Source organism: Callithrix jacchus, chromosome 2 (genome assembly GCF_049354715.1).
Source record: "Callithrix jacchus isolate 240 chromosome 2, calJac240_pri, whole genome shotgun sequence".
NCBI lineage: Eukaryota > Metazoa > Chordata > Mammalia > Primates > Cebidae > Callithrix > Callithrix jacchus.
Genome location: NC_133503.1, coordinates 190,637,170 through 190,663,391, shown reverse-complemented (window position 1 = coordinate 190,663,391; position 26,222 = coordinate 190,637,170). Strand labels below are relative to the sequence as shown.

General features: G+C 43.6%; 1 protein-coding gene across 2 annotated transcripts in view; it reads left to right on the top strand.

Moving 5' to 3' along the window:
* Positions 1–725: 725 nt before the first annotated feature.
* The window catches only part of OTULINL (OTU deubiquitinase with linear linkage specificity like), a 29,751-nt gene continuing 4,254 nt past the window's right edge, over positions 726–26,222 (top strand). The window contains exons 1-6 of one of the 2 annotated variants that reach the window (XM_054252324.2): positions 726–887; positions 4,871–5,102; positions 19,180–19,339; positions 19,427–19,458; positions 19,558–19,649; positions 20,406–20,555. In XM_054252324.2, the coding sequence (XP_054108299.1) occupies positions 19,242–19,339; positions 19,427–19,458; positions 19,558–19,649; positions 20,406–20,555 (372 nt within the window). In that variant the 5' untranslated portion in view covers positions 726–887; positions 4,871–5,102; positions 19,180–19,241. The remainder of the gene's footprint in view (positions 888–4,870; positions 5,103–19,179; positions 19,340–19,426; positions 19,459–19,557; positions 19,650–20,405; positions 20,556–26,222) is intronic. The other variant, XM_002745107.7, reaches the window with a different exon arrangement.

Genomic DNA, 26,222 nt, shown 5'->3' with positions numbered 1-26,222 from the left:
ACCAGGATTTTCATTTTCTTCCTTTTTCTTCTGAAAAAAGGGCCCATCTGACCGACGGAGTTGGGGGAGAACCTCGTTGTGAGCGCCTTTTCATTGTTGAGCTTATTCTGTTAACTACTCCCATATTTTTTCCTTTGAATAAATCATTCTATAAGGGGACAGTTTTGTCAATAATGCACATATTCGCGCTCCAAAGTAAACTGAGTTCTAAGTAAGCGTAACCCCGTTTTGCTGACCCAGGGGGAAAGAAAGATTGGAAAATCTCCCCAGTCCAGTGAACAGGCCCTGGGCCGACAGCTGCATCCGGACTCCAGGCTCGCCCACTGCGGCCGTGACCGAGCAGGATCGCGCAGCAACCTTCCCGCGGGGGGAAACCGCACCGGCCGCTCTCCGTCATCAGCCAGCCCTCCGGGATTGTGCTTCCCACTTAACGGGCCTACGACGTAAAGTGCCATGGAGGTCGCCGGATCCGCCCAAGTGGAATTCCCAAGATGTTTCCCCCGGAGCAGCCCCGGGAGCGCTTCTGGACTCCAGGAGTAGCTTCCCGCCCCGCTGCGAAGCCCCAGACGCCTCAGCTCACCTGGGGCTTGCAACCCCGACGGCGTGCGGAGGCTCCACCCTTCTAGGCGCTGCCTCGCCCAGCCCCGGCCTCTGATTGGCTGTCTGGCGCGTCAGTCGGTGCCCATCCCCGCCCTGCGCCTCCCCCGCCCTCCCCAGCCCGCCGCGGGGAAGCCAGCCCGGGCGCCGGCGGGCTGCCGCGGCGTCTGACGGACCACCACAGACCACGGGCGGAGTCCCAGCGCCCGTCGGCAGCGCGGCCGGCATGGCGGCGCCGAGGAGCCCCCCGCGGGCAAGGGAGCGGGAACGGTCTCGCGCCCCTGCTGCAGGTGGGCCTGGGCCGGGCGGGGCGGGGGCGCTGGCAGGGATTGTCAGGGCGGGCGGGGTCGCGGGCAGCCTGGGACGCGCCCTCCTCGGCGGCAGCTAGTGCCGCCCCGAGGGGCGTGTGAGTCCAGGAGCCCGGGAGCCAGAGCGCGCCCCTGAGCAGGGCTGGAGGGGGGCGGGGCCGTATCTCCATGGGGGTCGAGCCGCCATTGGGGACGGGGTCGCATTTCAATAAGAGAGGCCTAGCTGCTTAGGTCTTCTGCCCGGGAGGAAAACGTAGGTTCCTGGAAGAAAGGCGGTCTTCGGGGTGGGGGTCCTCTCAGAGCCGCGCGGGGAGCCCAGGCAGCGGCGGGGGTCGCGCCCTGCGCCTGGGAGTGGCCCCGCGGCGCGTGGACCCGCTAAGCCCCGTGTCCTCCCGGGGAGCTCGAGTCGTTGTCGGAGGGAGTTGCGTTTCGCGCCTTGCTGCCAGAGGATGTGGCATACGCCTTTGCGGCAGTCGAGACTTGCTAACAACATAGAATACTCTAGCTTAAAAAAATTCACCCAGACGGGGCGGAGGGCGGTGGCTCACGCCAGTAATCCCAGTGCTTTGGGAGGCCGAGGCGGGCGATCACGAGGTCAGGAGTTCGAGACCAGCCTGGCCAGCATGGTGAAACCCTGTCTCTACTAACACCACAACAAATTAGTCAGGCGTGGTGGCGTGCGCCTGTAATCCCAGCTACTCGGGAGGCTGAGGCAGGAGAATTGCTTGAACCCGGCAGGCGGAGGTTGCAGTGAGCCGAGATCATGCCACTGCACTCTAGCCTGGGCGACAGAGCAAGACTCCATCTTAAAAAAAAAAAAAAAAAAAATTCACCACAGTCTGGGAGTCCAGGGACTGGGTCTCAGTGTCTCCACCCAATGGCTTGGTAGCGGGGTCCTTTCCAGCTCTGAAGTCCACAGAGTCAATGGGTGTCTTCCTAACCAGCCCCGAGAAAGATGAGCATAGCTGCTTCTTGGTTTTGAAGGAACACATTCCCGTGTCTGTATTTGGAGCCCACTAGTGAATTTGGGGAGGAGGCAGGTTCCCAAACACAGAGTTTGGGCTGCAGGAACTTCAGGGATTATGACAAATTGGCAGGTGCGGGGATTGCTTATGAATTTCTGTTCTTGGTCCCAGCAGGAGCTTTTAATTCACACAGCAAACTGTTGGGTGCAGTGGAAGCAGCACCTTTCTGGGAGTCCATTCTGATATGTCCTCATCTATAAAATGAGGGCCTCCGGCTGGCTGATCCAGGCGGTAGCTAATGCAGGGGGCCCCTCCCAGTGGAGAATTCTGATTGTCCTACCTCCCACTTTAAAAAGCTTGGAGAATGAACTCATTTTTTCAACCTTTCCACACCTTGGGTTATTGTAAAATTAGCCACATATTTCTTGTGGGTGTATTCATTTGAACTTTTTATTATGTTATTTTATTTTCTCCTCCCTGCCTTACTTTGGCAGTGAAAGGAAAATTGGAAATGGAGGCAGGAGCACAACTGGAAAAGGCTGGTTTGGGAGGCAGAAAGGTGCCTACTCCGGGCTTAACATCATCACCTGGAATTTTGCCTTTCTTTGCACCAAGTTCAGGGTATGCCAGCGCTGTGAGCCCAGGGGGAGAATTCTTTCCTCTGCTCCAATTGTGGGATCTGCAGTTTGTGTGCAGCAGAGGAAGAATGTGATTCAAGGAGCAGGTTATGGAAAACTTTCTGCAAAACATAACTTCTGAAGACTTACAAGCATAGTTTCCCTTGTTTACCGGTGGTGTTTGGCAAAACAAACATAAAACCAGTTTTAAAATCAGTTGTCAAAGCTAGGTTAGGGATGACTTTTTTAGCTTTTTTGAAATAAAACCAGACAATAGAAGAAAACCCACAGAACAGATATTTTAAAATTTGTTTTTACTATATCTTCTTTAAAGTGTTAGGATATCGAGAATCATGGACTAAGCATCTCTGCGTAATATTATCAGAAAGACCGAATTAGAATGTCAGATGCATCAAAGAAGCATTGGATGATCGCTTAGTGTAGCGCCCCAAAGCCCAGAGAAGACCCTGTCACCTATTAGGAAGGCAGGGAGAGGTGGTCATAGAGTGGAATAAGCTCACACTCCCCAGCACACCTTAGGCAGACCACTGTGTTTGCAGGGGGAATGTGTGCACCCCACACTGGTCCTTGCTCTTCCTACATCTGGCCAGACTTGGGCCATTAGCTGTCCTGATTGGCTCAGCTTTGCTGTGGTTTTCTTCACCACCATCCATCTGTTCATTGATAGCATTCACATTTCAACCATGATTTCAGGAACCACAGGACTCCTTGGAGGTTCTAAGGAACTGGTGTTGGGGGGATAGGAATGCCGAGGGTGGAACACGAACCCGCTCCAGCTATACTTGGAGTTGCTCTGCTTTTTGTATTTGTATACTTTTATGTTTGTTTTGTTGTTTTTGCTGTTCTAGGTGAGGTTTTGTTTGGAGGAAAGAGTCTAATGCTAAGTCAAAAATTTAAAAATAATGGTAATGGCTAATATTTGTTAGTGCTTCTTGTGTCTTAGTTCATTTATTACATGTAAAATGCTTAGAACTGGTTGGTTATGGTTCCGAGTAGGCACTCAAATGCCAGCTACTGCTGCTATTATTAATATTACCTTCTATGAAGTAGCTGTTGTTTTTTTATCCTCATTTTAAGAAACCAAGTCACACACAAACTTGTACAGGGTTACCCACCTCCCGTGTAGATGTGTCTGCCAAATGAAAGGTATATTCCTTGATATCCTGGATTTTGTTAATCCAAAGCTAATCAAGTAGGCGCAACTGTATGTATGAAGCACATGTTTCTGAGCCACCATAAGCAGCCTTTGGCCTGTTCCCATGGGCAGTTGCAGGTAATCACTAGGCAGGCAGGTGAATTTACCTGGTGAGAACTTCTTTGTTCAAAAGGAGAGTAGGCAAATGGAACTGTTAATGACCCAATGATTGGGCTGGTGGCAAGAGGAGCAATGAGAAGTGTGGGCGCGAGCATTCCCTCAACATATACTGCCAAAAGTGTGCTGAGAATTGTGAGCTTATTCTAGAATAAGTGCCTTCGAGGTCTTTACTCTTGAGGAGGAAAAGAACACGTATAGGGGGCCCTGGTGGTGGAAAGTGTGTGCCAAGGAGAAGATGCCTGAGCAGCTGTGGTCCTTCCCGTGCTAGTTAACTGTCAAGAGAAATACTTCTCTTCTTTAAAAAATAGTTTGAGGGCTGTGGGGAGAAAAGAAACACTGCAGTTAAAGGCACCCACAGCAGAATGCTTAAAACCAGATGGTCCATACTTGTTTGTTTGTTTTTTCTGGCTGCCTGTTTGTCCTATTATTATACTTCTACTCTTACATTTCTATGAGATGATTAAATATCAAATAGAATGTAACTTTTGGTACCAAGTATTTTATCTCATTAGAAAGTCTTGGTTGGGTATAATTATTAACTTGAAAATGACCTTTTCTCTGGCTCAGGTCTCAAGGTAGAGTTAGCGTCATCTGGGAGGCCTTGGCTGGCTCCCTGGCCTGGAGTGGGTACTCTCCTATGTGCCTGTAGCACCCAGTGCTTGTCCCTGTCACAATAACAGTTGGCATTTGGATTTTCTTGAGGATGCTAGACATGGAGACACTGACCATAGATAGTCTTATATATAATCTGTACAATCACCACTCTGTGATGCTCACAATGGCTACAGAACTTGCTCATGGCTTTCACTAAGTAAGTGGTGGCCAGGGTAAGCCCTAGCATGGGACTCCACTCATAACAGATTCTTTTTTTTTTTTTTGAGACGGAATTTCACTCTTGTTACCCAGGCTGGAGTGCAATGGCGCGATCTTGGCTCACCACAACCTCCGCCTCCTTGGTTCAAGCAATTCTCCTGCCTCAGCCTCCTGAGTAGCTGGGACTACAGGCGTGCACCACCATGCCCAGCTAATTTTTGTATTTTTTAATAGAGACAGGGTTTCACCATGTTGACCAGGATGGTCTCGATCTCTTGACCTCGTGATCCGCCCACCTCAGCCTCCCAAAGTGCTGGGATTACAGGCTTGAGCCACCGTGTCCGGCCAACGGGTTCTTAACAATCTGCCTGCTTCTGTCATCTGAAACAGAGTTTCTGGCGTCTACCTGAGAGCTCTCCATAGTTTCCAAGGTTACCTCATCACACTGAAGCTGTTCTGAATTAAGGTTGGGTTAACATTTGTGTACTATTGTTATTGTTTGAGACAATTCTTGCAGGTCTGGGTACAGGAGAAAAAGAGATTATGAAGAAATTTTTATTACGGGGCTAAAACTTCCTAGCTTAGTGGTTCCCCATACATGACTATTAAAGTCTATTTAGTTTTTAGAGGAATTATTGGATTAGTATATTCAGTTAGTAAATCTTTCCATTCTGTCCTGTCCATTTGAGTCCTCTGGTACATGTTCAGTTACTTGGTAAGACAAACTGTTTTCAGAATGAGGTTGCATGCATTTATCTGATTTGTAATTAATTTAATGGAAGAACATTTAAATGGTACTTCTAAGTAAATCAATGGAAAAAAGTTTTAGTACATGTTCTCATTTTCCAATAACCTTTTATAGTAGCAATAGTCCCTTTTTCTACTTTCCCATTTAATTGGAGCCAGAATAGACAGGTGGCGTCATATTTAAATTAAGAGGATAAAATGTTTATGTTCATTTCTAGGAGACAAAAGCCTATTGCCTGTTAGTACTGTTGCTGGGATTCCTAGACAATAAACAAAAATCCCAGAAACTATAGCACATAAGATGCTATGCTTGGTGAATCACTAAATTAAGAATTTAATAATAAATCTTTTATTGTTTATTTAACCATGTTACTATGATATTGAGTCTGTGAAATTATTGGATAAACAGACACAAAGTTGTTTAAAATACATCATCTCTTTCTCCTCTTGTCATATTATTGTTTATTAATGAATATTAGGGTTAGTCTTCTAACAGAGGGAGTGATAATGTAGTTGGAAGTCATTCTCAAGAGAGTCTTCCCTCAAATTAGAAGGGAAATCTCATTAAACATCAAAGGTTCACTGTTTAAAAAAAAAAAAAAGCATACCTCCCTGTTCTGTACCCACCATGGTAGAGATGAGCTCCCATCTCTTTCTAGCCTTGGGACAGCCTCGGTGGGTATAGACCAGTTCCCAAATGGCTCAGGGATGGAGGTGGGCAGTGGAGCTGATGGTGGAAGCTCATCGGAGGATGTACTTTGAACAATCTGTGTCTGTCCTCTAAGCCAGTGCATAGGCTGTTCTCTGTAGTATTTACTCTTAGTTTAAGAGAAGTAAACTAAATTGCCTGGTAATGAGAGAATCTGTCCCTAGGTCTTAGAATAACACCTGGTACGTTGGGGTTGTATTTTTTGATCTGTGATGAGGAAGGCCTCAACTTGCTTGGAACTCTCTGAAGTTAAAAAAAGACCGTGTGCTCAGTGTCTTCTGAATCTACCACTTGGTCAGGCCAAAATGCTGCGGAGCAAGCAGAATGGCTGATAGGAAGGGGAAGTGGCAGAGATGGCAAACCAGTGCCAGCATGGGCTGACTGTAACCAGTCACCATCTAGATAGGAAGGGCTAGATGGCACTCATGTCAATGGATTTGTTATTTTACTTGGCTTTTATAAAATGAACCTGGAGTTTGGTTTGAAGCTAAGGATTAGGTTGGCTGCTCAGCTTAAAATGGAAACAAAACCAATGAAATTATTAATATACACGTTGGGTTCCACAGTTTTATACCTGAAGCAGTGCAAGTCTTAGGCATATTGATTCCTTCCTAGGAAATCTAAAGAAAAATCATTTGAACTGAGAGAGCTTATTAGATCAGTTTTATCCATGATATATCCCTTTATTTTTGTTTTTTAAATCTTTAATATTTGTTATACTCAATTTTGGTTAGCTAGCTGACTGTCATGATAGAGGACTTGTAGCTAGCTGTCATGATAGAGCTTGCTGATCTACCTTGTACTGTCTTGTACACTTTACTGCATCTTCTCACTTTACTGCATCTTCTTCCATATGTAATTGATTCATTCGTTTGAATTTTGGAGCCTATTACATGTGTAGGTATAGTTCTCCCTTTCCCTCCCAGTCTCCTTGATGTTCCTTTTTCTTCCCCCTCTTAAACTGATTAGCACCTGGAGGCCCTTGAGGAAAAGGCTCTTTACTAGAACTATGCTTTCAGGTCAACTGGTTTAACAGATCTGTAGAACCCAGCGTGAACTTCTAAGGGTCGGGGTATTTGCTGGCATTTGTCAAGATCTTATGTATCTTCCATACGTACTTAGGGCATCTTTCCTGTGGTGCAAGCTTTGACTAATGTTTCGAGTTTAGTTGAACGTCAGTTGTTTCACAACTATTTCAGATCCTGTGCCTTGTGCCCCAATGTGACTGTTCCTCCAACATAACTCTGAAACATATTAAAATGAGGAGGCCTTTGGAAAATGAAGGGAAATGGCAGTTAATGGCCTTGCTTCCTTATGTTTGCTCATAGGGGAGGAAGCTGAAGTCCAGATGGCTCAGCTATCTAGGACCAGACCCTGAGTTCCTGACTCCCTCAGTTCCCTCCTCATTTCACTACCTTGAAACCATGCTACTAGATGACCACTTCACATTCTCACTTCCTGTTTTATATTTACATGGTGTAATTAAGGGAAGAGAAAACACACTGGTGGTTCGTTATTTCTGACATACATATTGAAAGTCAGAAGGGACCAGCAGGATAGAGGCTCTTAGTTAGGATTAAGTGTGGTAGAGTAACAGAACAGTCCTAAATAGGTGAATACATTTATTTATCTCATGTCAAAGAGAGGTAGCTTCCCAGGGTTGGGATGAGCTCCACGGTGTCAGGGCCCTGGGCTCCTTCCACCTTGTTTCTCCGCTATGCCTGGCTTCCCTGCCCACTGTCACTTTTGGATGCAAGATGGTTACTGGAGCATCAGCCATCACACTTACAGTCCAGCTAATAAGAAAAAGGGCAAGGAACGCATCCCTTTTAACAAGCCCTTTTGAAAGTTGCACATTCCACTTCTTCTTGGCCAGAATTCATTCACCCTGTTGTACCCAGCACCCAGAGAGGATGGAATGAGCCTTTATCTGAGTAGCCATGTGCCCACCCCCAAGTCAGGGGATGATCTCGATAGGGGGAGGAGAGAATGGACCCTGCAGGAAGCTGGCAGTCTCTCTCATGGAGACACATGGACGGGATCCTGATTACATGGATTTATTTCATTCATTCAACAAATATGTATTAACTGTCTAATGCGTACCTAGGCACTGAGAAAGCAGAGTGAAAACAGATTCAGTTCCAGTCCTTAAGGCATTTACTGTCTACACGGGGAGACAGACACTAATCAAATACAAACACAATTGTGTAAACCAAGACAAGTGCTGTGAAAAGGACAGCGTGTACTATGAGAGAGGAAAACGGGGATTTGCTCAAGCCTGGGGGTTGGAAACAGGACTGATGTTTGAGCTGAGAGCTGGAGAATGAGTGGAATAACTAGGGCACGATTGGAAGGAAGAACACAGGCAAAGCAAGGCAGGAAGGTGGGAGTGAGCTCTAGGAGGAAGTGAAGGTACTCCTCATATTGGAGCAAGAGGAAGAGGTGAGAGAAGAGGGAGGCGTCAGGGTCAGACCATGAGGGAGACTGGGCGTGGGTGACCAACCATCCCTTGCCTGGACTGAGAGATGTGGGGCTTTCAGTGCTAAAACTGGGAAAGTCCCAGGCAAACCAGGAGGAGGTGACCACCTTCCCTGGAGGCCATGGTAATGGTCAGGTTCTTTCTTGATTAATTTCAGAAAAGTTGGCCGAGCACAGTGGCTCATGTCTGTAATCCCAGCATTTTGGGAGGCTGAGGCGGGTGGATCACTTGAGGTCCGGAGTTCGAGACCAGCCTGGCCAACATGGTGAAACCCCCATCACTACTGAAAATATAAAAATTAGCCAGGTGTGGTGGCAGGTGCCTATAATCCCAACTATTGGGAGTCTGAGGCAGGAGACTCACTTGAACCTGGGAGGCAGAGGTTGCAGATAGTGCCACTGCACTCCAGCCTCGGCAACAGAGTGAGACTGGAAAAAAAAAAAAGATTTAGAAAAGTTCCTTTTTAGATAGGCATAGCTTCCAGCCATAGAAAAACAACAACTGTGACTAGTAAAAGTAATAGCTTACTTTGGCCAAAGGGAAAGGGGCACAGAACAGAAGCTACACTTACTTTTAGTTGGATTACTTGACCAGTAAGATTTTTCTTTATCTGGCCTGATTTCTCCCAATGGTAACCTTGGAAATTAATTGGCATCTAATGATGTATTTGAGATGATAGAAGCAGCTGAGAGTAGGGGATGCCCTTACTCCCTAGCAGGATTTCTCAACACTGACAATGTTGGAATTAGTAGGGAACTTAGAAAAGATAACTGGGCCCTAGCCCAATGAATCAGACAATCCACAGGAGCCAGGGCCAGGGTCCTGGGGGTCTTGATGGAATGCAGATTCTGCTTCCATGGGGTTTGAGAATCTGTAGTTGTAAGAAGTCCCAGATCATATTGATGTTGCTGTTTGTGGACTTTGAGTAGCAGTGTTCTATGAAGTTTGATGAGGTTGTTTTTGAAGCCACTGGTCTCTCTTTAGGAGAGCAGATCTATAGGCCCACGTAAAGGTAGATGAGTCCATGATAGGAGACAGAGATAAAAGACTCAGAGCGGGGCGGTGGCCAGGGAGGCTTCTGGAGTGTGGTCCCATCAACAAGATCACACTGAACCCAGGGGAGCAAATCTTGACTTCTCAGTTCTCAGTCCCAGGGGATGGGTGGGAGGTTATGGGGTGAGTTGTGGCTTTATAAGCCTGTGACTGTCACTAGTATTCTTGGTTACAGAAGAACCAGCTCGTGAGGTCTCTGGCTAGGATGCTACCATAGGTGATGATCATTTTTACCTTTGTAACAGTCTGTTAGGGGCCTTTCCAGCTGACGTCAGTGGCTAGCAGGATGTGGGTCTTTGCTGCAAATAAGAAAAGCCATGGCAAGAGTTTTACATAGGAGCTGATACATCCATTGAATGTTTAAAAAACAAACCCACACTGGCTCCAGAGAAGAAAACAGAATTGGGAAGGGAGACCAGTTAGAAGGGTTAGTAACTATTAATGACAGTGCTCAAAGGATTCTGAGTAATGGAAAAGTCACCACCAGGGCAAAAGTGAAGAATGGCTTATCTCAGAGTATATCTTTAGTCAACATGTTCGTAAATGATTTGTATTAGGATGTGAAAGTCTAATATTAAAGGTCTGGGAGTTGAACCAGATCACGTGCCCTGGTCAAAGCAGTGAGCCAAATCAGTAACATGAAATCTAGCAGGGATAAATGTCAGGTCTTTCCTGGGTCTAAAGATCACAGAACTGGCCCACATGATCTGGATACCCCTTTGTTTCCCTTCCCATGTTCAGAACTGAAAGGTAGATGCAGATGTCAGAGATTTAAAAAATTTTTTTTTTCTAGTCAGCTCAATGACTGATAAAATCCATGTGTCTTACTTGTGTGGCCAGTTGGGCTTGCTAGCAGTGCTGAAGCTGAACTCCCTCCTAAAGTTCTAGCCCTCCCTCCAAAGAGAGAGCAGGCGCAAGGATTCCTTCTCTGCAGACAAGTCTGTGGAGCAAAAGGGGCTGAGTTGAGCATGCCATTTTTTAAAAGTCTGCTACTCAGATCAGTCTCTTACCTTTAGGAAGAAGTAAAGGAGGTAGTAGGGGAGCCAAGACCCCACCTCCAGGAAGGCCTCTCCACTGGGAAACTTGAGGAGAGTGAGTGAAACCCCTGGCCCCTCTCTTCCCTTCAAAAGATGGCGAGACACACCCCAGCACAGGTCCTCCAAAGGGCTTTATACTCACAACAGGTTGAATGTGAATCAGTGGCTTTTGGGTGTTTATAGCTGTGCAGTACAATCACAGGGTGCATTGGCTGTGAATGTATCATCTACAACAGGATTCAGCAAGCCACAGCCCATGGGTCATATCTGGGAAAAAAATAAAAAGAATACTATTTCCTGACATGTGAAAATTAGATGAAATACAAATTTCAATGTTCATATATAAAGTTTTATTGGATCAGAGGGCTGTGTGTATTGTCTGTGACTGCTTTCCCTGTGCAAGAGCAGAGCTGAGTAGTTGAGACGGAGACCACATGGCTGATGAGACCTAAAATGTGTACTCTCTGACCTTATACAGGAGACTTACACCTGATGTAGAATGAAGAAGGTGGTCACCTTGGTGAATTCTGTCCTGGGCATGACACCCAGGACATTGTGTTTGACCTGGGGTCTCACATTAAGTGTGAAATGAGTTTAAAGAGTGACCAGGACCACGAAGAGACTCCCCAAACATGTCATGTAGGGATTGGCTGAGACAACAGGAGCTGGCTAACCTAGAAGAGAGAGAGAGAGATCCAGAGTGGAAATCATGGAAATGTTAGAACTTCAAAGAGAATTACTCAGAGGAAGGCAGTAACGTATAGTGGTTAGTTCAGAGGGCACTGCTCTACATCAGAACGTGGGGTTCAAGTCCAGACTTCCAGTTTTCTCTGGGCTTCAGTTTCTTCACCTCAAAAAATGAAGTATTCCTGTGACAGCTCATCAGATGACCAGATCCACAGTGAATTAAGATTCAGAATTTGCCTTAGAGGTGTATGCAGGCTAGTGGGAAACAGACATGAATGCACTGAACTGGCCTGCAGTGTGGACATACTGCTGAGGGAGTGCTCCGGGAAGCCTAAAAGAGCAAGTAGAATTCTGGTGCCTTTAGCCCAAAGCATTCTGCAATTCCGTGAAAGATGTAACAGGTCATCATATGCAAGAGGAATCAGACTTGTTCTTTGTAACCCCAGGCAATAGATTCCAGGGTGGTTACAGATCTGAACACCTCAGTCTCTTGCTTAAAGCTCTCACAGCTTTCCCTTGCTCTTCAGTTAAACATCAGCCTCTTGAACAGGACCTTCAGGCCTCTCCAGCCTCCCCTCACTTTCCTTGTTTTGTAAGCTCCTGCCCAACCTTGGATCTCAGCTCAGCCTCACATCCTAGGGAAGCATTCCCCACCCTGTCTAGGTCGGATTCCCTTGTTATGGTGCTGGTGGAACTGCACTTCTTTCCTCTGGAGTGTTGCCTCAGTGATGCTCTGTTTCCACTAGAAGGCTGTGAGTCCCTGCCAGGAGAATCCAGTCTGTTGCATTCATAATTATATCATCAGCTCTTGGCACTGTGCCGGGCCTGTAGGAGGAGCTTAATCTGTGTTCATAGACTAATGATCAAAGTTGATCAATAAAGAGAGAAACTTTCCAAAGACGGAAAAAAGGAAATGGACTCCACAAGATGGAGCGAGTTCCCAGCTGAGAGGTATGTAAGCACTGGTTGGATGACAGATGGTGGGAGATGGTAGCCAAATGGTTTAAGTTTGGATAGTGCTTTTTTGTTTAATTTTGTTCCAACCCTGCGCTATCACCACTTTTTGGCCATTGGGTTACCTTATTGGGGTCATGAAGGCTAAGTGATTAGTTCTGTAGCTAGAAAATAGACACAATGAAGACAAGAGTCCACTGCTCATTTTTGCCAAATGAGTTGTCTCTCCCAGGCTGGGGAGGCCGGTGTAGCTGGAGGCAGTGCTGGAGTTCTGTGACTCCACAAGGAAGGAATTACAACTTCCTCTTCAGGAGTAGCCTATCCCATTTATAGCTTTTATGGTTTTATAGTTGGGTGGATTTTTTAAATGCCACGAGTAGAAAATGAAACTTACCTTTAAAATGATGGGTTGCATTCAACACCTCTAGAAGATGTGCCCAGTCAAAAAGAAAAATGATTCTGAACTGTGATGTTATTTCACACACACACACACACACACACACACACACACACAAATGCACACACACACACAATCCTCTCAGTGTTTTGCCAGGAGCAGCTTTCTGTCATATTTATTGATACTTTCAGTTTAGTGGGAGCCTCGAGGGCAGCGTGTCCCATCCTGGGGGGATGGTGCTGACAGTATAAGTGGGTTGCATGACAGGCTACCGTTGAATGTCTTAGTGGTCATGACTTTCAAGATAAAATCCTCCCACTTGGTGGTTCTCTTTCTCAGTGATATTGATCTTGTAGTTGTTGGTTATGGTATTCTACCAAGTGGAGGGCTGTCATTTCTTATTGAGCAGAATTAATACTTGAAATACAAAAGTTCAGAAGGTCCTTTGAGTTTATCATTTCAAGGATTTATTAAGAGGCTTTTTTTTTCCTGAATATTTTCCCCATAACTGGTATAAAAACAACCAACTAATCTATGATTTTGCAAGAACTGAGACGATTTAAACTTACTCTTTCACACTGCTATGCTAACTTCTAGAAATCTCTTGAATCTCCATGTGCTCCAAATTACTCAGAAAGCTTCATGGCTTAACAGGATTTGTTCTGTGCGTTTTTCCTTCTGTTTGTGTAGTGCTTATTTGTTTAGACTAATGTACAATATTTTGCTTTATTCTTGAGCTGAGTTTATCAGAGTTATGCAATCAGTTTCCATACTAAAGGCTCCCAGCCTTTCCCTGCAGTCACACTGAGGTCTAAGGAGAAACTAAAAGCCTCTGAGAGAGGGGCTCTACTGGGGAATGGAGGTGCTCACCTGACCAGCTGACAAGAGGATATTGTGTCCCCAGGCCAGGGGCTCCCTGTGGGCAGGGAGTGTGTCTTGCACTTCACTGCCTCCCTGCCCAGCACCCAGCCCAGGTGGGAAGAAGTGTGAGGAAGAGTTGAGGAGTCTGGGGAAGGGAGGGAGAGGAGGCCTTCCCAGCCTGTCTTTGTCTGCCTGTTCCATTGGCTTCAGTTTATTCCTCTGTGAAGTGCTTCCTGCCCTTGATTACAAATGACCCAAAACCACACCTTTTCAAAGGGTTCCGAGGCACAGCTCAGAAAAGTGTGAAGTTTCCCCAGCACCTCAGAAGTGTCTGTGTCCTCTGCTTGCTTACCCACCCCCATCTTCCTACCTGTCTTGCCACAGAGAGTGTCCTTTCTCACACCTCCCTTGAGTTCCTTCCTATTCCATCAACCTCTCTTCACCATTATCTTCATCTTCTGCTAACCATAATAGGGCATTGAAGCAGATAGAAATATCTGATGTGTTTATTGAATGTAGTACTTCTTTTAGCCAGGTGATTGCACTGTATGTATGTTTCTTCACTTCCTCTGCATCCTCAGACATCTAAATTAAATTGCCTTTATGTCCTCCTAGCCCTTGAAAGACCACCTCTGCTTCAGGAGAAAATCAGTGGGCTAGATGCAGGTGGCAGAGTCTGTGTTTAGAGAGAAAGCATGGTGGTACTGATATTGTATGTACTATGAATAAGATCAGGAAAGAAAGTAGATGAGGTTGAGGACTATGCAGCCCACCTATGAGGAAGTAGAGATAGTAAAGACTCTGGAAGTTTGAGGCAAATCAGATGCTGCTGCGTTTCCATTAGATAGAGAGACTGTGACGTTCAGGACAGTAGGAGCCTCAGTTTCCTGGGGTAGAACTGCTGTCTGCATGATCACTTGGTTTCCGGCTCCTTAGTGTCTTTTAGTTTTGTTTTCAGGGTTTTGGGGTATGTGTGTGTGTGTATTTGGTTTCCTGTTTGAATGTTTGAATTACTTCAGTTTTGGTATATTGTAGAGAATGGAAAAAAAAAATCTAAGTAGAATTTTATCACCAAAAATGGTGCTCTCTCTCTTTTTTTTTTTTTTTTTTTTTTTTTTTTGTGGTTCTGGACAACAGTTTCATCTGCCATAGAGAGTTTGAGTGATCACAGATCAGATTTTAGTTTCAGATATACTCACGGTTGATTTTAGGAGGTTCTAGTGGAATTCCTCTAGGACATGTTCACTGCTGAAGCATTACTTCTGCTTGTGTGGGTCGGGGTCTCAGCATGCGTTAATGCTGATGACTAGAGGAATATTTGAGATTTAGGTAATACAGTTTGCAATATAACAGACATGGATTGTGCTGTATATATGGTCTTGTTTCAGCCATCACCCAAGTGGTTCAGTCCAAAAGTATTGAAAAGAAATGTCATGTTTTTGTGTTTCTTCACATTTAAGAGAATCAAATCCATAATTTCTGGTAACACTGCTCTTTTCCACTTCCCCTTGCAACATGGACTGCCTGGAGATTCTTTTTGCCAAAACTTGCCCCCTCCCAACACACTCCTTTTGTTCTTTTTTTTCTTTAAATGTGGAGTGATTGGAGGTGGAACTTTTTCTCCCTTCCTGTTTCTCTGAGTCCCAGTCACCAAGCATCAGGACTCCCTTCCACAGGCATCGCTCTCCAGGGATGAGGTGGGGAAGCTGGGCCAGGGACTCCAGAATTCCCCTTGGCAGGGTGGTGGAAGGAGGACCCCTGTGATTCTTCTGATGTCCACACTTTTATCTTATCTCAGTTGTGTTTGGGGAAATGAGATTTGATGCTGGAGGTCATCAGAACTGTTATGACACTGTTTTGTAAGATATCTCATTACATTGTTTTCTTCTGTATCATTTTTTGTTGTAATCATTATTGGCCCAGGAAGGAGAAATTTTTAAACATTTTCATTTTAAAGATTCTTAATTTTCTTGCTGTAGCAATATTAATTTGAAGATTTCCTAGGTTCCCTAATTCAGAGGCAGGACAGCCAAATGGTAAAGGAGGCAACCTCTGGCATCCTGTCTTTGTTCATTTTCTGTTATTATAACAGAATACCACCTATTGGGTGATTTATAAGGAAAACAAGTTTATTTCTTACAGTTCTGGGGCTGGGGAGTCCAAGAGCACGGCAAGCACCAGATCTGGTGAGGGTCTTCTTGCTGCATTCTAATATGGTGGAGGGCATCATGTGGTGAGAGGGCATTAGCATGCAGGTCAGCTACCAGTCCCATCATGGGAGCCCCATGCTGATGGCCTTATCTAATCCTAATTAATTCCCAAAGGCCCCACCTCCAATCATCATGTGAATTTTATGGTTAAGTTTGCAACACATGAAACTAACCTGTGGGACACACTGGAGACACATTCATACCAGAGCATATCACATTGCTCCTGGTTTTAATTCTGGCTCTTCTACTTACTGGCTGAGTCCCATTGGGCAATTATTTAATTTTTTCCCCCCTTGAAGTTTTCTCTGCAAAATAAAGGTTACTAGAGTAATAATAATAAAAACAACAGTTAGTGTTTATTGAGTACTTATGGTGTGTGTGAGGTATTGTGCTAAGTGCTTTCCCAACATTTGCTTTCAGTCTCATAGCAGCCCTGAGAGGTGGATCCTGCTGTGCTTCTTGTGCTGTGGTGCAGTGGGATGACAGTAAGAGTGACCATGCACTGAGCACTCACTGTGCACCAGGCTCTGCTATGTGCTGTCTTCATGTCTAGATTCAGAAATGGAGGCTTGGAAAGGGGAAGTCATTTGCCCCATATCACATGCTACAATGTGTAGGGCCAGCATGGGAACAATGCTGTTAGACTCCAGAGGCTTCTTACTGCCTGCTCATGGCATGGTCGCAGGACTAAATGAAATAATTCCTGTAAAACACTTAAAATGGGAGCTGGCACATAATAAAAGCTTAAATTGTAGCTGTTGGTGAAGTCATACTCTTTCCTACTAAAACACTGTACTTCCTTTCCTTTGATGCAGAAGCCCCCTTTCTAATGTTATCAGTGAATGGCTTACATAGATCCTATACATGGCTATATGGCCATGGCATGCTTCCATGTGACTTCAAAAGTCCTGCAGAGTACCCTTCCACCCACCTCCAGATGGTTCTATGGTACCCCCACCAGCACCCCCATGAATAGGCTCCCTGGCGTTACTTGACAAAACAGTATGGACACATTGGGTAGAGGGAGACCAGGAGTGCAAACGTGTGTTCTAGGTTTTTTCCTGACAGGTTGATCCTATCACAATCTCTTGGATTGTAGGTGGGGTTGAGGTTTGAGGATAAGGGCATGTGATAGGAAGAGTATGTGTGGGTGGGGAGAGCCATCATCTGTAATGGGTCCCTGTGGAAGCTGAGGAGCTATAGGAGAGGCCCTGTGCTCAGGTGAGATGACCCAGCTTCAGGATCACACCTCAAAATTTCGCAGAAGCTAGTTGGTAACTGCCAACTGGTAGGTTCCTGGGTAGTAACTGCAGCAGGTTGGATGGAGTCTGTGACAGATGAGAGCATGTATCCATGGAGGGGGCAGCAGCCATCCCCACTTCGGTGACTGCAAACCCTTCTTGTCCACCTGCACCACCCTGTGGAAAATTGGCAGATGCTTTCAAAAGGCCTTCAGAGAAGAAGAGATGTGAATAGCCAGTACAGACAGGAGAACTTTCCTCATAAATGGAGCCTAAAGTGAGAAATCTTACCAGCATCGGGATTTAGGGAAATAGGTGCTCTCATATATGTGATGGGAGTCTGTGGCAGTGTCTGTCAAAACTGAAAATGTGCACACTCTGTGACCTAGAATTTTCTTTTCTTGAAACTACCCTTTTTAAAAGCTATGAGGACTGTTAGAAAAGAATATTTGCTACAGCATTGTTTGTAAGAAAAGAATATTTGCCACAGCATTGTTTGTAAAAGTGAGAAATGGGAAATGATCCAAGTGTTTATCAAAAACGCAGTGTTAGGCTGAGGCGGGAGGATCGCTTGAATCTAAGAGTTTGAGGTTGCGGTGAGCTATGATCATGCCACTGTGCTCCATGCTCCAGCCTGGGCAACAGCACAAGACCCTGTCTCAAAAAAAGGCAATGCTTACATATAGGACAGTTTACACTAAAATATTATGTATTATTAAAAAGATTAATGGAGATTTATATGTACTGATATGAAAAGATGTCCAATTTTTATGATAAGAAAAAACTAAAATCATGTTGTCCATTTTTCTAAAAAATGTTTGTACCTACAGTAAAATAATGTATGTATTACATGGACAAAATTTTTTGTAGTTTTTCCATGAACTTAAAGATTCACTAAAAATATTTGCATGTGTCAGAATTTTTAAAGTTGGAAAATCAAACTGAATTAATAAAAATCCAAATTATAGATGTAAAGGCAGCATAGCATTACCCTTTTAAGCTTTCATAAAAAATTTTACTAAATGTCTAGGTGGGAATAAATATATCATGATTTGAATAGCTAGTCAACTGTTCTAAATAGATAAGCACTTGTTTTTGAAAATATCCTTTTAAGTAATTATGAATGTATTTTTTAAATTGCTAGTTCTTTTTTCTTTATTTGCTGGCAAATTATTTCTTTATTGAGAGTGTAAATATCACATCAAATATCCAGATAAAAAATGCTAAAATTTTAGATTCTACATTGATGAGTCTTTTACTATAGTTAATCACTGGAATTTTACTAAATTATGTGCTGTGGAGGAAATTATTTTGCAATGAACCTCAGAGGTTTGGTCATTATTCAAAGTCCTCTTTCTCATTTGTATTTCAGCATTTTATGTGCTCAAACTAATATAATTAGGAATCTTCTGGACATAGCAAAATATTATAAGTGTACTGTTTGAACTCTCTAGGCCTGTTAGTTTTATCTCTTGTCAAATCAGGAATCATAGTATATATCATATGCAGCCTCACTAAATCAATCTCATGACTCCTTTTAAGTGGTCTACTTTCTGGCAATGATATCTGTGTAACTGCTGTCAGAGTTACTTGCTCTGTGCTGCTAAAGTGATGTCATATGTTATGGCCTATAATGATTCAAAAATATATAAATGGGCAGAAATGGATGTTGGAGGCTGATATGGTTTGACTGTGTCCCCATGCAAATCTCATCTTGGATTATAGTTCCCATAATCTCCATGTGTCATGGGAGGAGCCCAGTAGGGGGTAATTAAATCATGGGGGTGGTTACCCTCATCTTGTTCTTATGATAGTGAGTTCTCAAGCGATCTGATGGTTTTATAAGGGGCTTTTCCTCCTTTTTGCTTGGCACTTCTTCTCCCTGCTGCCCTGTGAAGAAGGATGTGTTTCCTTCCCTTTCTGCCATGATTGTAAGTTTCCTGAGATTTTTGTGGAAGAAAGATGTTCTTATATATGATGTCGATTACGGGAGAACCAGGCATTTCTTTAATTTTTGGATTGAATTTTGGAATACTTTAAAAATATGTAAATAAGTGATAGATATTTTGCAGGTAAAATTACGCAATCTCTCTGCATTTTTTTTCTTTTAAAGCAAACTTGTATAATTGTGATGTGCTTTTTCTTTTCTTTTTTTTTAATTTCCATAGGAAGTGACCAAGTTCACTCCTGGACGCTAGCTACAAGCCAAGCCTTAGACACTATCTGGAGAATGGCAAAAGGCTTTGTTATGTTGGCAGTTTCATTTCTGGTGGCTGCCGTCTGCTACTTCAGGAGGCTACATTTATATTCAGGGCACAAGCTGAAATGGTAGGTCACTGTATTATCTTTGAATTTCAAATATATCCTTGCTTTTCAAAGCAGAATTCTGATATTATTGTTCCCTTTATCTTTCAGGTGGATTGGATATCTGCAGAGAAAATTCAAAAGTAAGTATTTTCATTCATATATTTCTTTAAGGTACAGAGAGGGTTCAAGAAAGGAGAAGAAAGGGAAATTGACTGCTTTTTATTTTTTATTTGGTCCAGGAAACCTCAGTGTGGAGGCAGAAGTTGATTTACTCAGTTACTGTGCAAGAGAATGGAAAGGAGAGACACCCCGTACCAAGCTGATGAGGAAGGTGTGTCTGTTCTTAGAGGGTATGGGAGAAATAGAACTTGTCTGTCAAAACCAGGAAACAAACATTCCCTTCTGCTTTCCTAAATACAGAGATCTGCCAGTACCAAAATGTGAATCAAGTAACAACTGTGGCTCTAACTCAAAAGCCAAACAGCTGCTAGACCTTGGCTTTGGGCCTTGAACCTGGAGCTCGTGTCCTCAAGGACTCAGGTTGAGGAGGTCTGTAATTCTGGGAAACTCAGGCATTGTGCTCTTTCAGCTCTCTCCTGGCCAGGCCTATTAAACATCTGCATGTGCAGCAGAGACTGTCTTTGAAAAGATCAGGCACCCTGATGTAAAATATTTTGAGAATTTTTAGAATCTTCATTGGACCAATCTTGGTAATTAGCCCCAGCAGTGCTGCCCAATCTTGTCACTAGTAAAAGCAAAAATGGTGGAGAGAGTACATGTAAAGTACTTAGGATCATCCTAAAAGTACGCAGAGTTTTTCCCTGTGATTAGGTCACATCTCTTATCTGCCCAAGGTGACCTTCCCTGGCTCTGGGCTTCCAAGATTTATCATCTAAAATAGCAAGTTGCATACCTGTACAAATGAGAGCCACTTTAAAATTACATGTGGTCATATTCATAATTTATCATTGTTTCTGTTGTCCACTTTAGTTGGGAGGAACACCTCACTGAAAATATGGTGAATTCACTTTCTTTATTCTCTTGTCCAGTGGAATTAACAAATAACTTTCTCTTTTTGTGCTAATAGGCTTATGAGGAACTATTTTGGCGGCATCATATTAAATGTGTTCGACAAGTAAAGAGAGATAACTATGATGCTCTCAGATCAGTGTTATTTCAGATATTCAGCCAGGGCATCTCTTTTCCATCATGGATGAAAGAAAAGGACATTGTTAAGGTATGTCTTCCCACTAGAAATGTGGGAAATGTCATGTTGACAATAGCTGCAACTCAATGGCTCCTAGTCTTTGGGAGCTTTGTGCTCAGGGGACCATGAAATTGAAGGAATTTTTTTTTTTTTTTTATGAGACAGAGTCTCATGTCACCCAGGCTTGAGTGCAGTGGGGTGATCATGGCTCACTGCAGCCTTGACCCCCTTGGCGCAAGTGATTCTCCCATCTCAGCCTCCTGAGTAGCTGGGACCACAGGTGCATGCCACCACACCTAGTTAATTTTTGCTTTTTTTTTTTTGTAGTGACAGGGTTTTGCCTTGTTGCCCAGGTTGGTCTTGAACTTCTGGGCTCAGAATTCTGGGATTATAGATGTGAGCCATCGCGTCTGGCCAGAGGAGTCTTAAGAGGTTATGTAATCCAGTCCTCTGTCTCTTGTGTCAGTTGTAAATAAACCATCTCAGAAGATAGTCATTCTCTGTGTTTGTTTTTAATGCCACCATCTTTTCTTTAGGGGCATCTGTTCTTTTATAAGTGAGGTGATCAAGCAAAATTTGCTTTTTCACGCTACAGTTAGTGTGAGTTTTAATAAATGCATAGTTTGCAACCACCCCAAAGATTCTCTTGTATACTTTGATAGTCCATCCTCCTCCTACCCCAGCCTCTGGAAACCACTGATCTGTTTTCTGTCCCTACATTTTGCCATTTCCAGAATTTCATATAAATGGAATCATTCAATATGTAGCTTTTTGAATCTGGTTTCTTTCACTTAGCCTAATGCATTTCCAATTCATCCATGAATTTGTGAATTTGTAGTTCATCCTTTTTTATTGTTGAATGGTATTCCTTTACATGAATGTACTATAGTTTGTTTATCCATTCACCAGTTGAAGGACATCTAGATTGTTTTTAATTTGGGGCAACTGTTATAAATATTCTCGTACAGGATTTTGTATGAACAATAGTTTTCATATTGAGGGGTAATTGGAGTGAGATTGCCTGCCTGTATGCTAGGTGCATGTTTAACTTCATAAGAAACTGCCAACTTGCTTTCCAAAGTGGCCCAGCCATTTTACATTCCCACCAACAACATATAAGCAGTGTTTCAGTTGCTCCACATTCTCACCAGCACTTGATAATGTCAGGTTTTTTGGTTTTTAGCCATTATAATAAGTGTGAATTGGTATCATTATTCTTTTAGTGTGCATTCCCCAATGAGTAATGATGTTGAGCATTTTTCATGTGCTTGCTTGTCATCTCTGTGATCTTCTTGGAGAAATGTATATTCAAATATTTTGCCCATTTTTATTGTTTTTTTTTTTAAATTATTGAGTCTTGAGAGTTCTTTATATATTCTGACTACAGTGCTTTATCAGATAAATGATTTACAGATATTTTCTCCAGTCTGTGGCTTATTTTCTGATTTTCTTAACAATGTCAAGCAGCACATTCTTGATAAGTAAACTGAGTTTTTATTTTGTTTTATTTATTTATTTTTTGAGACAGAGTCTCGCTCTTGTTGCCCAGACTGAAGTGCACGATCTTGGCTCACTGCAACTTCCACTTTCCAAGTTTAAGCAATTCTGCCTCAGCGTCTTGAGTAGCTGGGATTACAGGCACATGCCACCATGCCTGGCTAATTTTTGTATTTTTAGTAGAGACGAGGTTTCACCATGTTGGCCAGGCTGGTCTTGAACTCCTGACCTTGTTATCCACCCACCTTGCCTCCCAAAGTGCTGAGTTTGCAAGCATGAGCCACCATGCCTGGCCAGTTTTTATTTTAAATGCTGGCCAGTTTTTATATTAAATGTCTAATCTAGGAAGTACATTTAAGGATAGAAGAGCAAAGAAATATATATGTATTTCTATATCTCTTATATAGAAATATAAGATATTATTTTTATATCTAAGATTTAAAGATTATTTCTTATTTTTATATCTAAGATTTAAAGATTATTTCTATTTATATCTAAGATGTAAAGATTATATATTTAAAGATATAAAGATTTTTATATCTAAATATGAGATTATTTTATATACCTCACTTACATCTATATCTATATCTGTCTATCTATCTATATATAGCGGGGGAGAGAGAGAGAGAGAGGGAGAGAGTGTGTGTATGTGTTCAATTTTAACATCTTTTATTTAAACTTATTTGTTAGTTCCATTTCATCTAGCAAATGCTTGTCAAGTATATACAGCATGCTAGCCCAGTTGCTAATTGCTGAGGACAAAGATGTAAAGATACAACAGAGGCCAGGTGCTATGGCTTATGCCTGTAATCCCAGCACTTTGGGAGGCCAAGGTAGGAGTATCTCTGGAGGCCAGTAGTTCAAGTCCAGCCTAGGCAACAGAGTGAGACTCTATCTTGCTAAAAACGAAATCTAGCCAGACATGGTGGTACATGCCTGTAGTCATAGTGACTTGGGAGACTATGATGGGAGGATTGCTTGATCCTAGGAGTTTGAGATTACATTGAGCTGTGATTGCACCACTGCACTCCAACCTGGGTGACAGAGTGTATATTAGTCTGCTTTCATGCTGCTGATAAAGACAATAAAGGTGAGATTTGGGTGGGGACACATCCAAACCACATTATTCCACCCCTGGCCCCTCCCAAATCTCAGATCTTCACATTTCAAAACCAGTCATGCCTTCCCTATAGTCCCCCAAAGTCTTATTTCAGTATTAACTCAAAAGTTCACAGTCTAAAGTCTCATCTGAGGCAAGGAAAGTCCCTTCCACCTATCAGCCTATAATCAAAAGCGGTTTAGTTACTTCCTAGATACAGTGGGGGTACAGACACTGGGTAAATATAGCCATTCCAAATGAGAGAAATTGGCCAAAACAAAGGGACTACAGGCCATGCATGTCCAAAATCCAGTGGGGCAGTTAAATCTTAAAGCTCCAAAATGATCTCCTTTGATTCCATGTCTCACATCCCAGTCACACTGATGCAAAAGGTAGGTTCCCATGGTCTCGGGCAGTTCCGCCCCTGTGGCTTTGCAGGGTGCAGCCTCTCTTCTGTCTGCTTTTACAGGCTGGTGTCAAGTGCCTGTGGCTTATCCAGTTGCACAGTGCAAGCTGTTGGTGGATCTACCATTCTGGGGTCTGGAGGACAGTAGCCCTCTTCTCACAGCTTCACTAGGCAGTGACCCAGTAGGGACTCTGTATGGGGTCTCCCACCCCACATTTCCCTTCCTCACTGCCCTAGCGGAGGGTCTCCATGAGTGCCTTATCCCTGCAGCAAACTTTTGCTTGGACATCAAGGCATTTCTGTCTTAAAGCTCTAGGTGGAGGTTCCCAACACTCAGTTCTTGATTTCTGTATACCCACAGGCCCAACATCACGTGGAAGCTGCCAAGGCTTGGGGCTTGCGCTCTCTGAAGGCTTGGCCCGAAATATACCTTGCTTGGCCCCTTTTAGTCATGACTGGAGTGGCTGGGATGCAGGGCACCAAGTCCCCAAATTGTACACAGCAGAGGGACCCTGGGCCTGGCCCATGAAACCATTTTTTCTCCTAGGTCTCTGGGCCTGTGGTAGGAGTGGAGGTGGTGGGGGCGCTGCCGTAAAGGTTTCTGACATGCCCTGGAGACATTTTCTTCATTGCCTTGGTGATTAACATTTGGCTTCTTTTTATTTATGCAGATATCTACAGCCAGCTTGAATTTCTCCTCAGAAAATGAGATTTTCTTTCCTATTGCATTATTGGGCTGCGAAATTTCCAAATTTTTATGCTCTGTTTTCCTTTCAAAACTGAATGCTATTAACAGCACCCAAGTCACGTCTTGAATGCTTTGCTGCTTAGAAATTTCTTCCACCAGATACTCTAAATATCTCTCAAGTTCAAAGTTCCGTAAATCTCTAGGGCAGGGGCAAAATGCCTCCAGTCTCTTTGCTAAAACAACAAGAGTCACCATTGCTCCAGTTTCCAAGTTCCTCATATCCACCTGAAACTACCTCAGCGGGCATTTCATTATCTATCTCATTATCAGTATTTTGGTCAAAGCCATTCAACAAATCTCTAGGGAGTTGTAAACTTTTCCACATTTTCCTGTCTTCTGAGCACTCCAAATTGTTCCAATCTCTGCTTGTTACCCAGTTTCAAAGTTGTTTCCACGGTTTCGGGTATCTTTTCAGCAGCACCCCAGTCCTGGTACCAGTTTACTGTATTAGTCTGTTTTCATGCTGCTGATAGAGACATACCTAAGAGTGGGCAATTTACAAAAGAAAGAGGTTTAATTGGACTTACAGTTCCACGTGGCTGGGGAAGCCTCACAATTGCTGAAGAAGTCAGAGGAGCAAGTCACATTTTATGTGGCTGGTGGCAGACAAAAAGAGAGAGCTTGTGCATGGAAACTCCTCTTTTTAAAACCATGAGATCTTGTGAGACTTACTTACTGTCACAAGACCAGCACAGGAAAAAGACTTGCCCCATGATTCAGTTACCTCCCACCAGATCCCTCCCACAATACATGGGAATTCATGAGATTTGGGTGGGGACACAGCCAACCCATATTAAGTGAGACCTTGTCTTTAAAAAAGAAAACAAAATAAACCACCAAGAGTGGAGATTCCCAGGCTCAATAAACTGAGTAGGGTGGGAAAATGTACTGGATACCTATGATGGGTTAGATTCTTACATACACCATAATCTTATTTAATCCTAACAAGAGCCCTATATAAAATGTTCAGTATTATCCATATGTTACAATGGGGGATGAGGCTAAATAGTTAAATAATCCATGCTGGTTAAGTAATCTCTCAGCTGGTGAGTGACAGCTAGGTTTGAACCACAGAGTGCATCATTCTAAAATCCACCTGTTCCCTGATACACTATATTGCCTTAACATCATTTGGTTAACATTTATTTCTAGGCCGGGTGCGGTGGCTCACACCTGTAATCCCAGCACTTTGGGAGGGATCATGAGGTCGGAAGATCAAGGCCATCCTAGCTAACATGGTGAAACACCATCTCTATTAAAACTACAAAAATTAGCATGCCTGCAGTCCCAGCTACTCAGGAGGCTGAGGCAGGAGAATTGCTTTAACCTGGAAGGCGGAGGTTGCAGTGAGCCGACATCGCACCATTGCACTCCAGCCTGGTGACAGAGTGAGACTCCATCTCAAAAGATAATAATAATAATTTATAAAGGGCTACATATAGTAAGTTTGGTAAATATTTTATCAAAAAGATTGTTTCTATGGTCATAATTCTATGTTTTCATCACTTATGAAATTGTAAGAAAATGATGTAAAATAAGCTAAGTCACAAATCTAAAAGAAGGCAATACACTTTTTATTTAACCATTGCTATAGTCTTTCTAAATAAAGATTGCTAAATGAGATAAGGTCGGGCCAGGTGCGGTGGCTCACGCCTGTAATTTCAGCACTTTGGGAGGCCAAGGCAGGAAGATTGCTGAGGTAAGGAGTGCGAGACTAGCCTGACCAACAAGGTGCAACCCCATCTCTACTAAAACTACAAAAAATTAGCCAGGCGTGGTGGCTCACTCCTGTAGTCCTACCTACTTAGGTGGCTGAGGCACAAGTATTGCTTGAACCTGGAAGAAGGAGGTTGCAGCACTGCACTCCAGCCTGGGCAACAGAGTAAGACTCCATGGTAGAAAAAAAAGAGAGAGAGAGAGAGAGAGAGAAGGTTGTGGTTGTGCTAT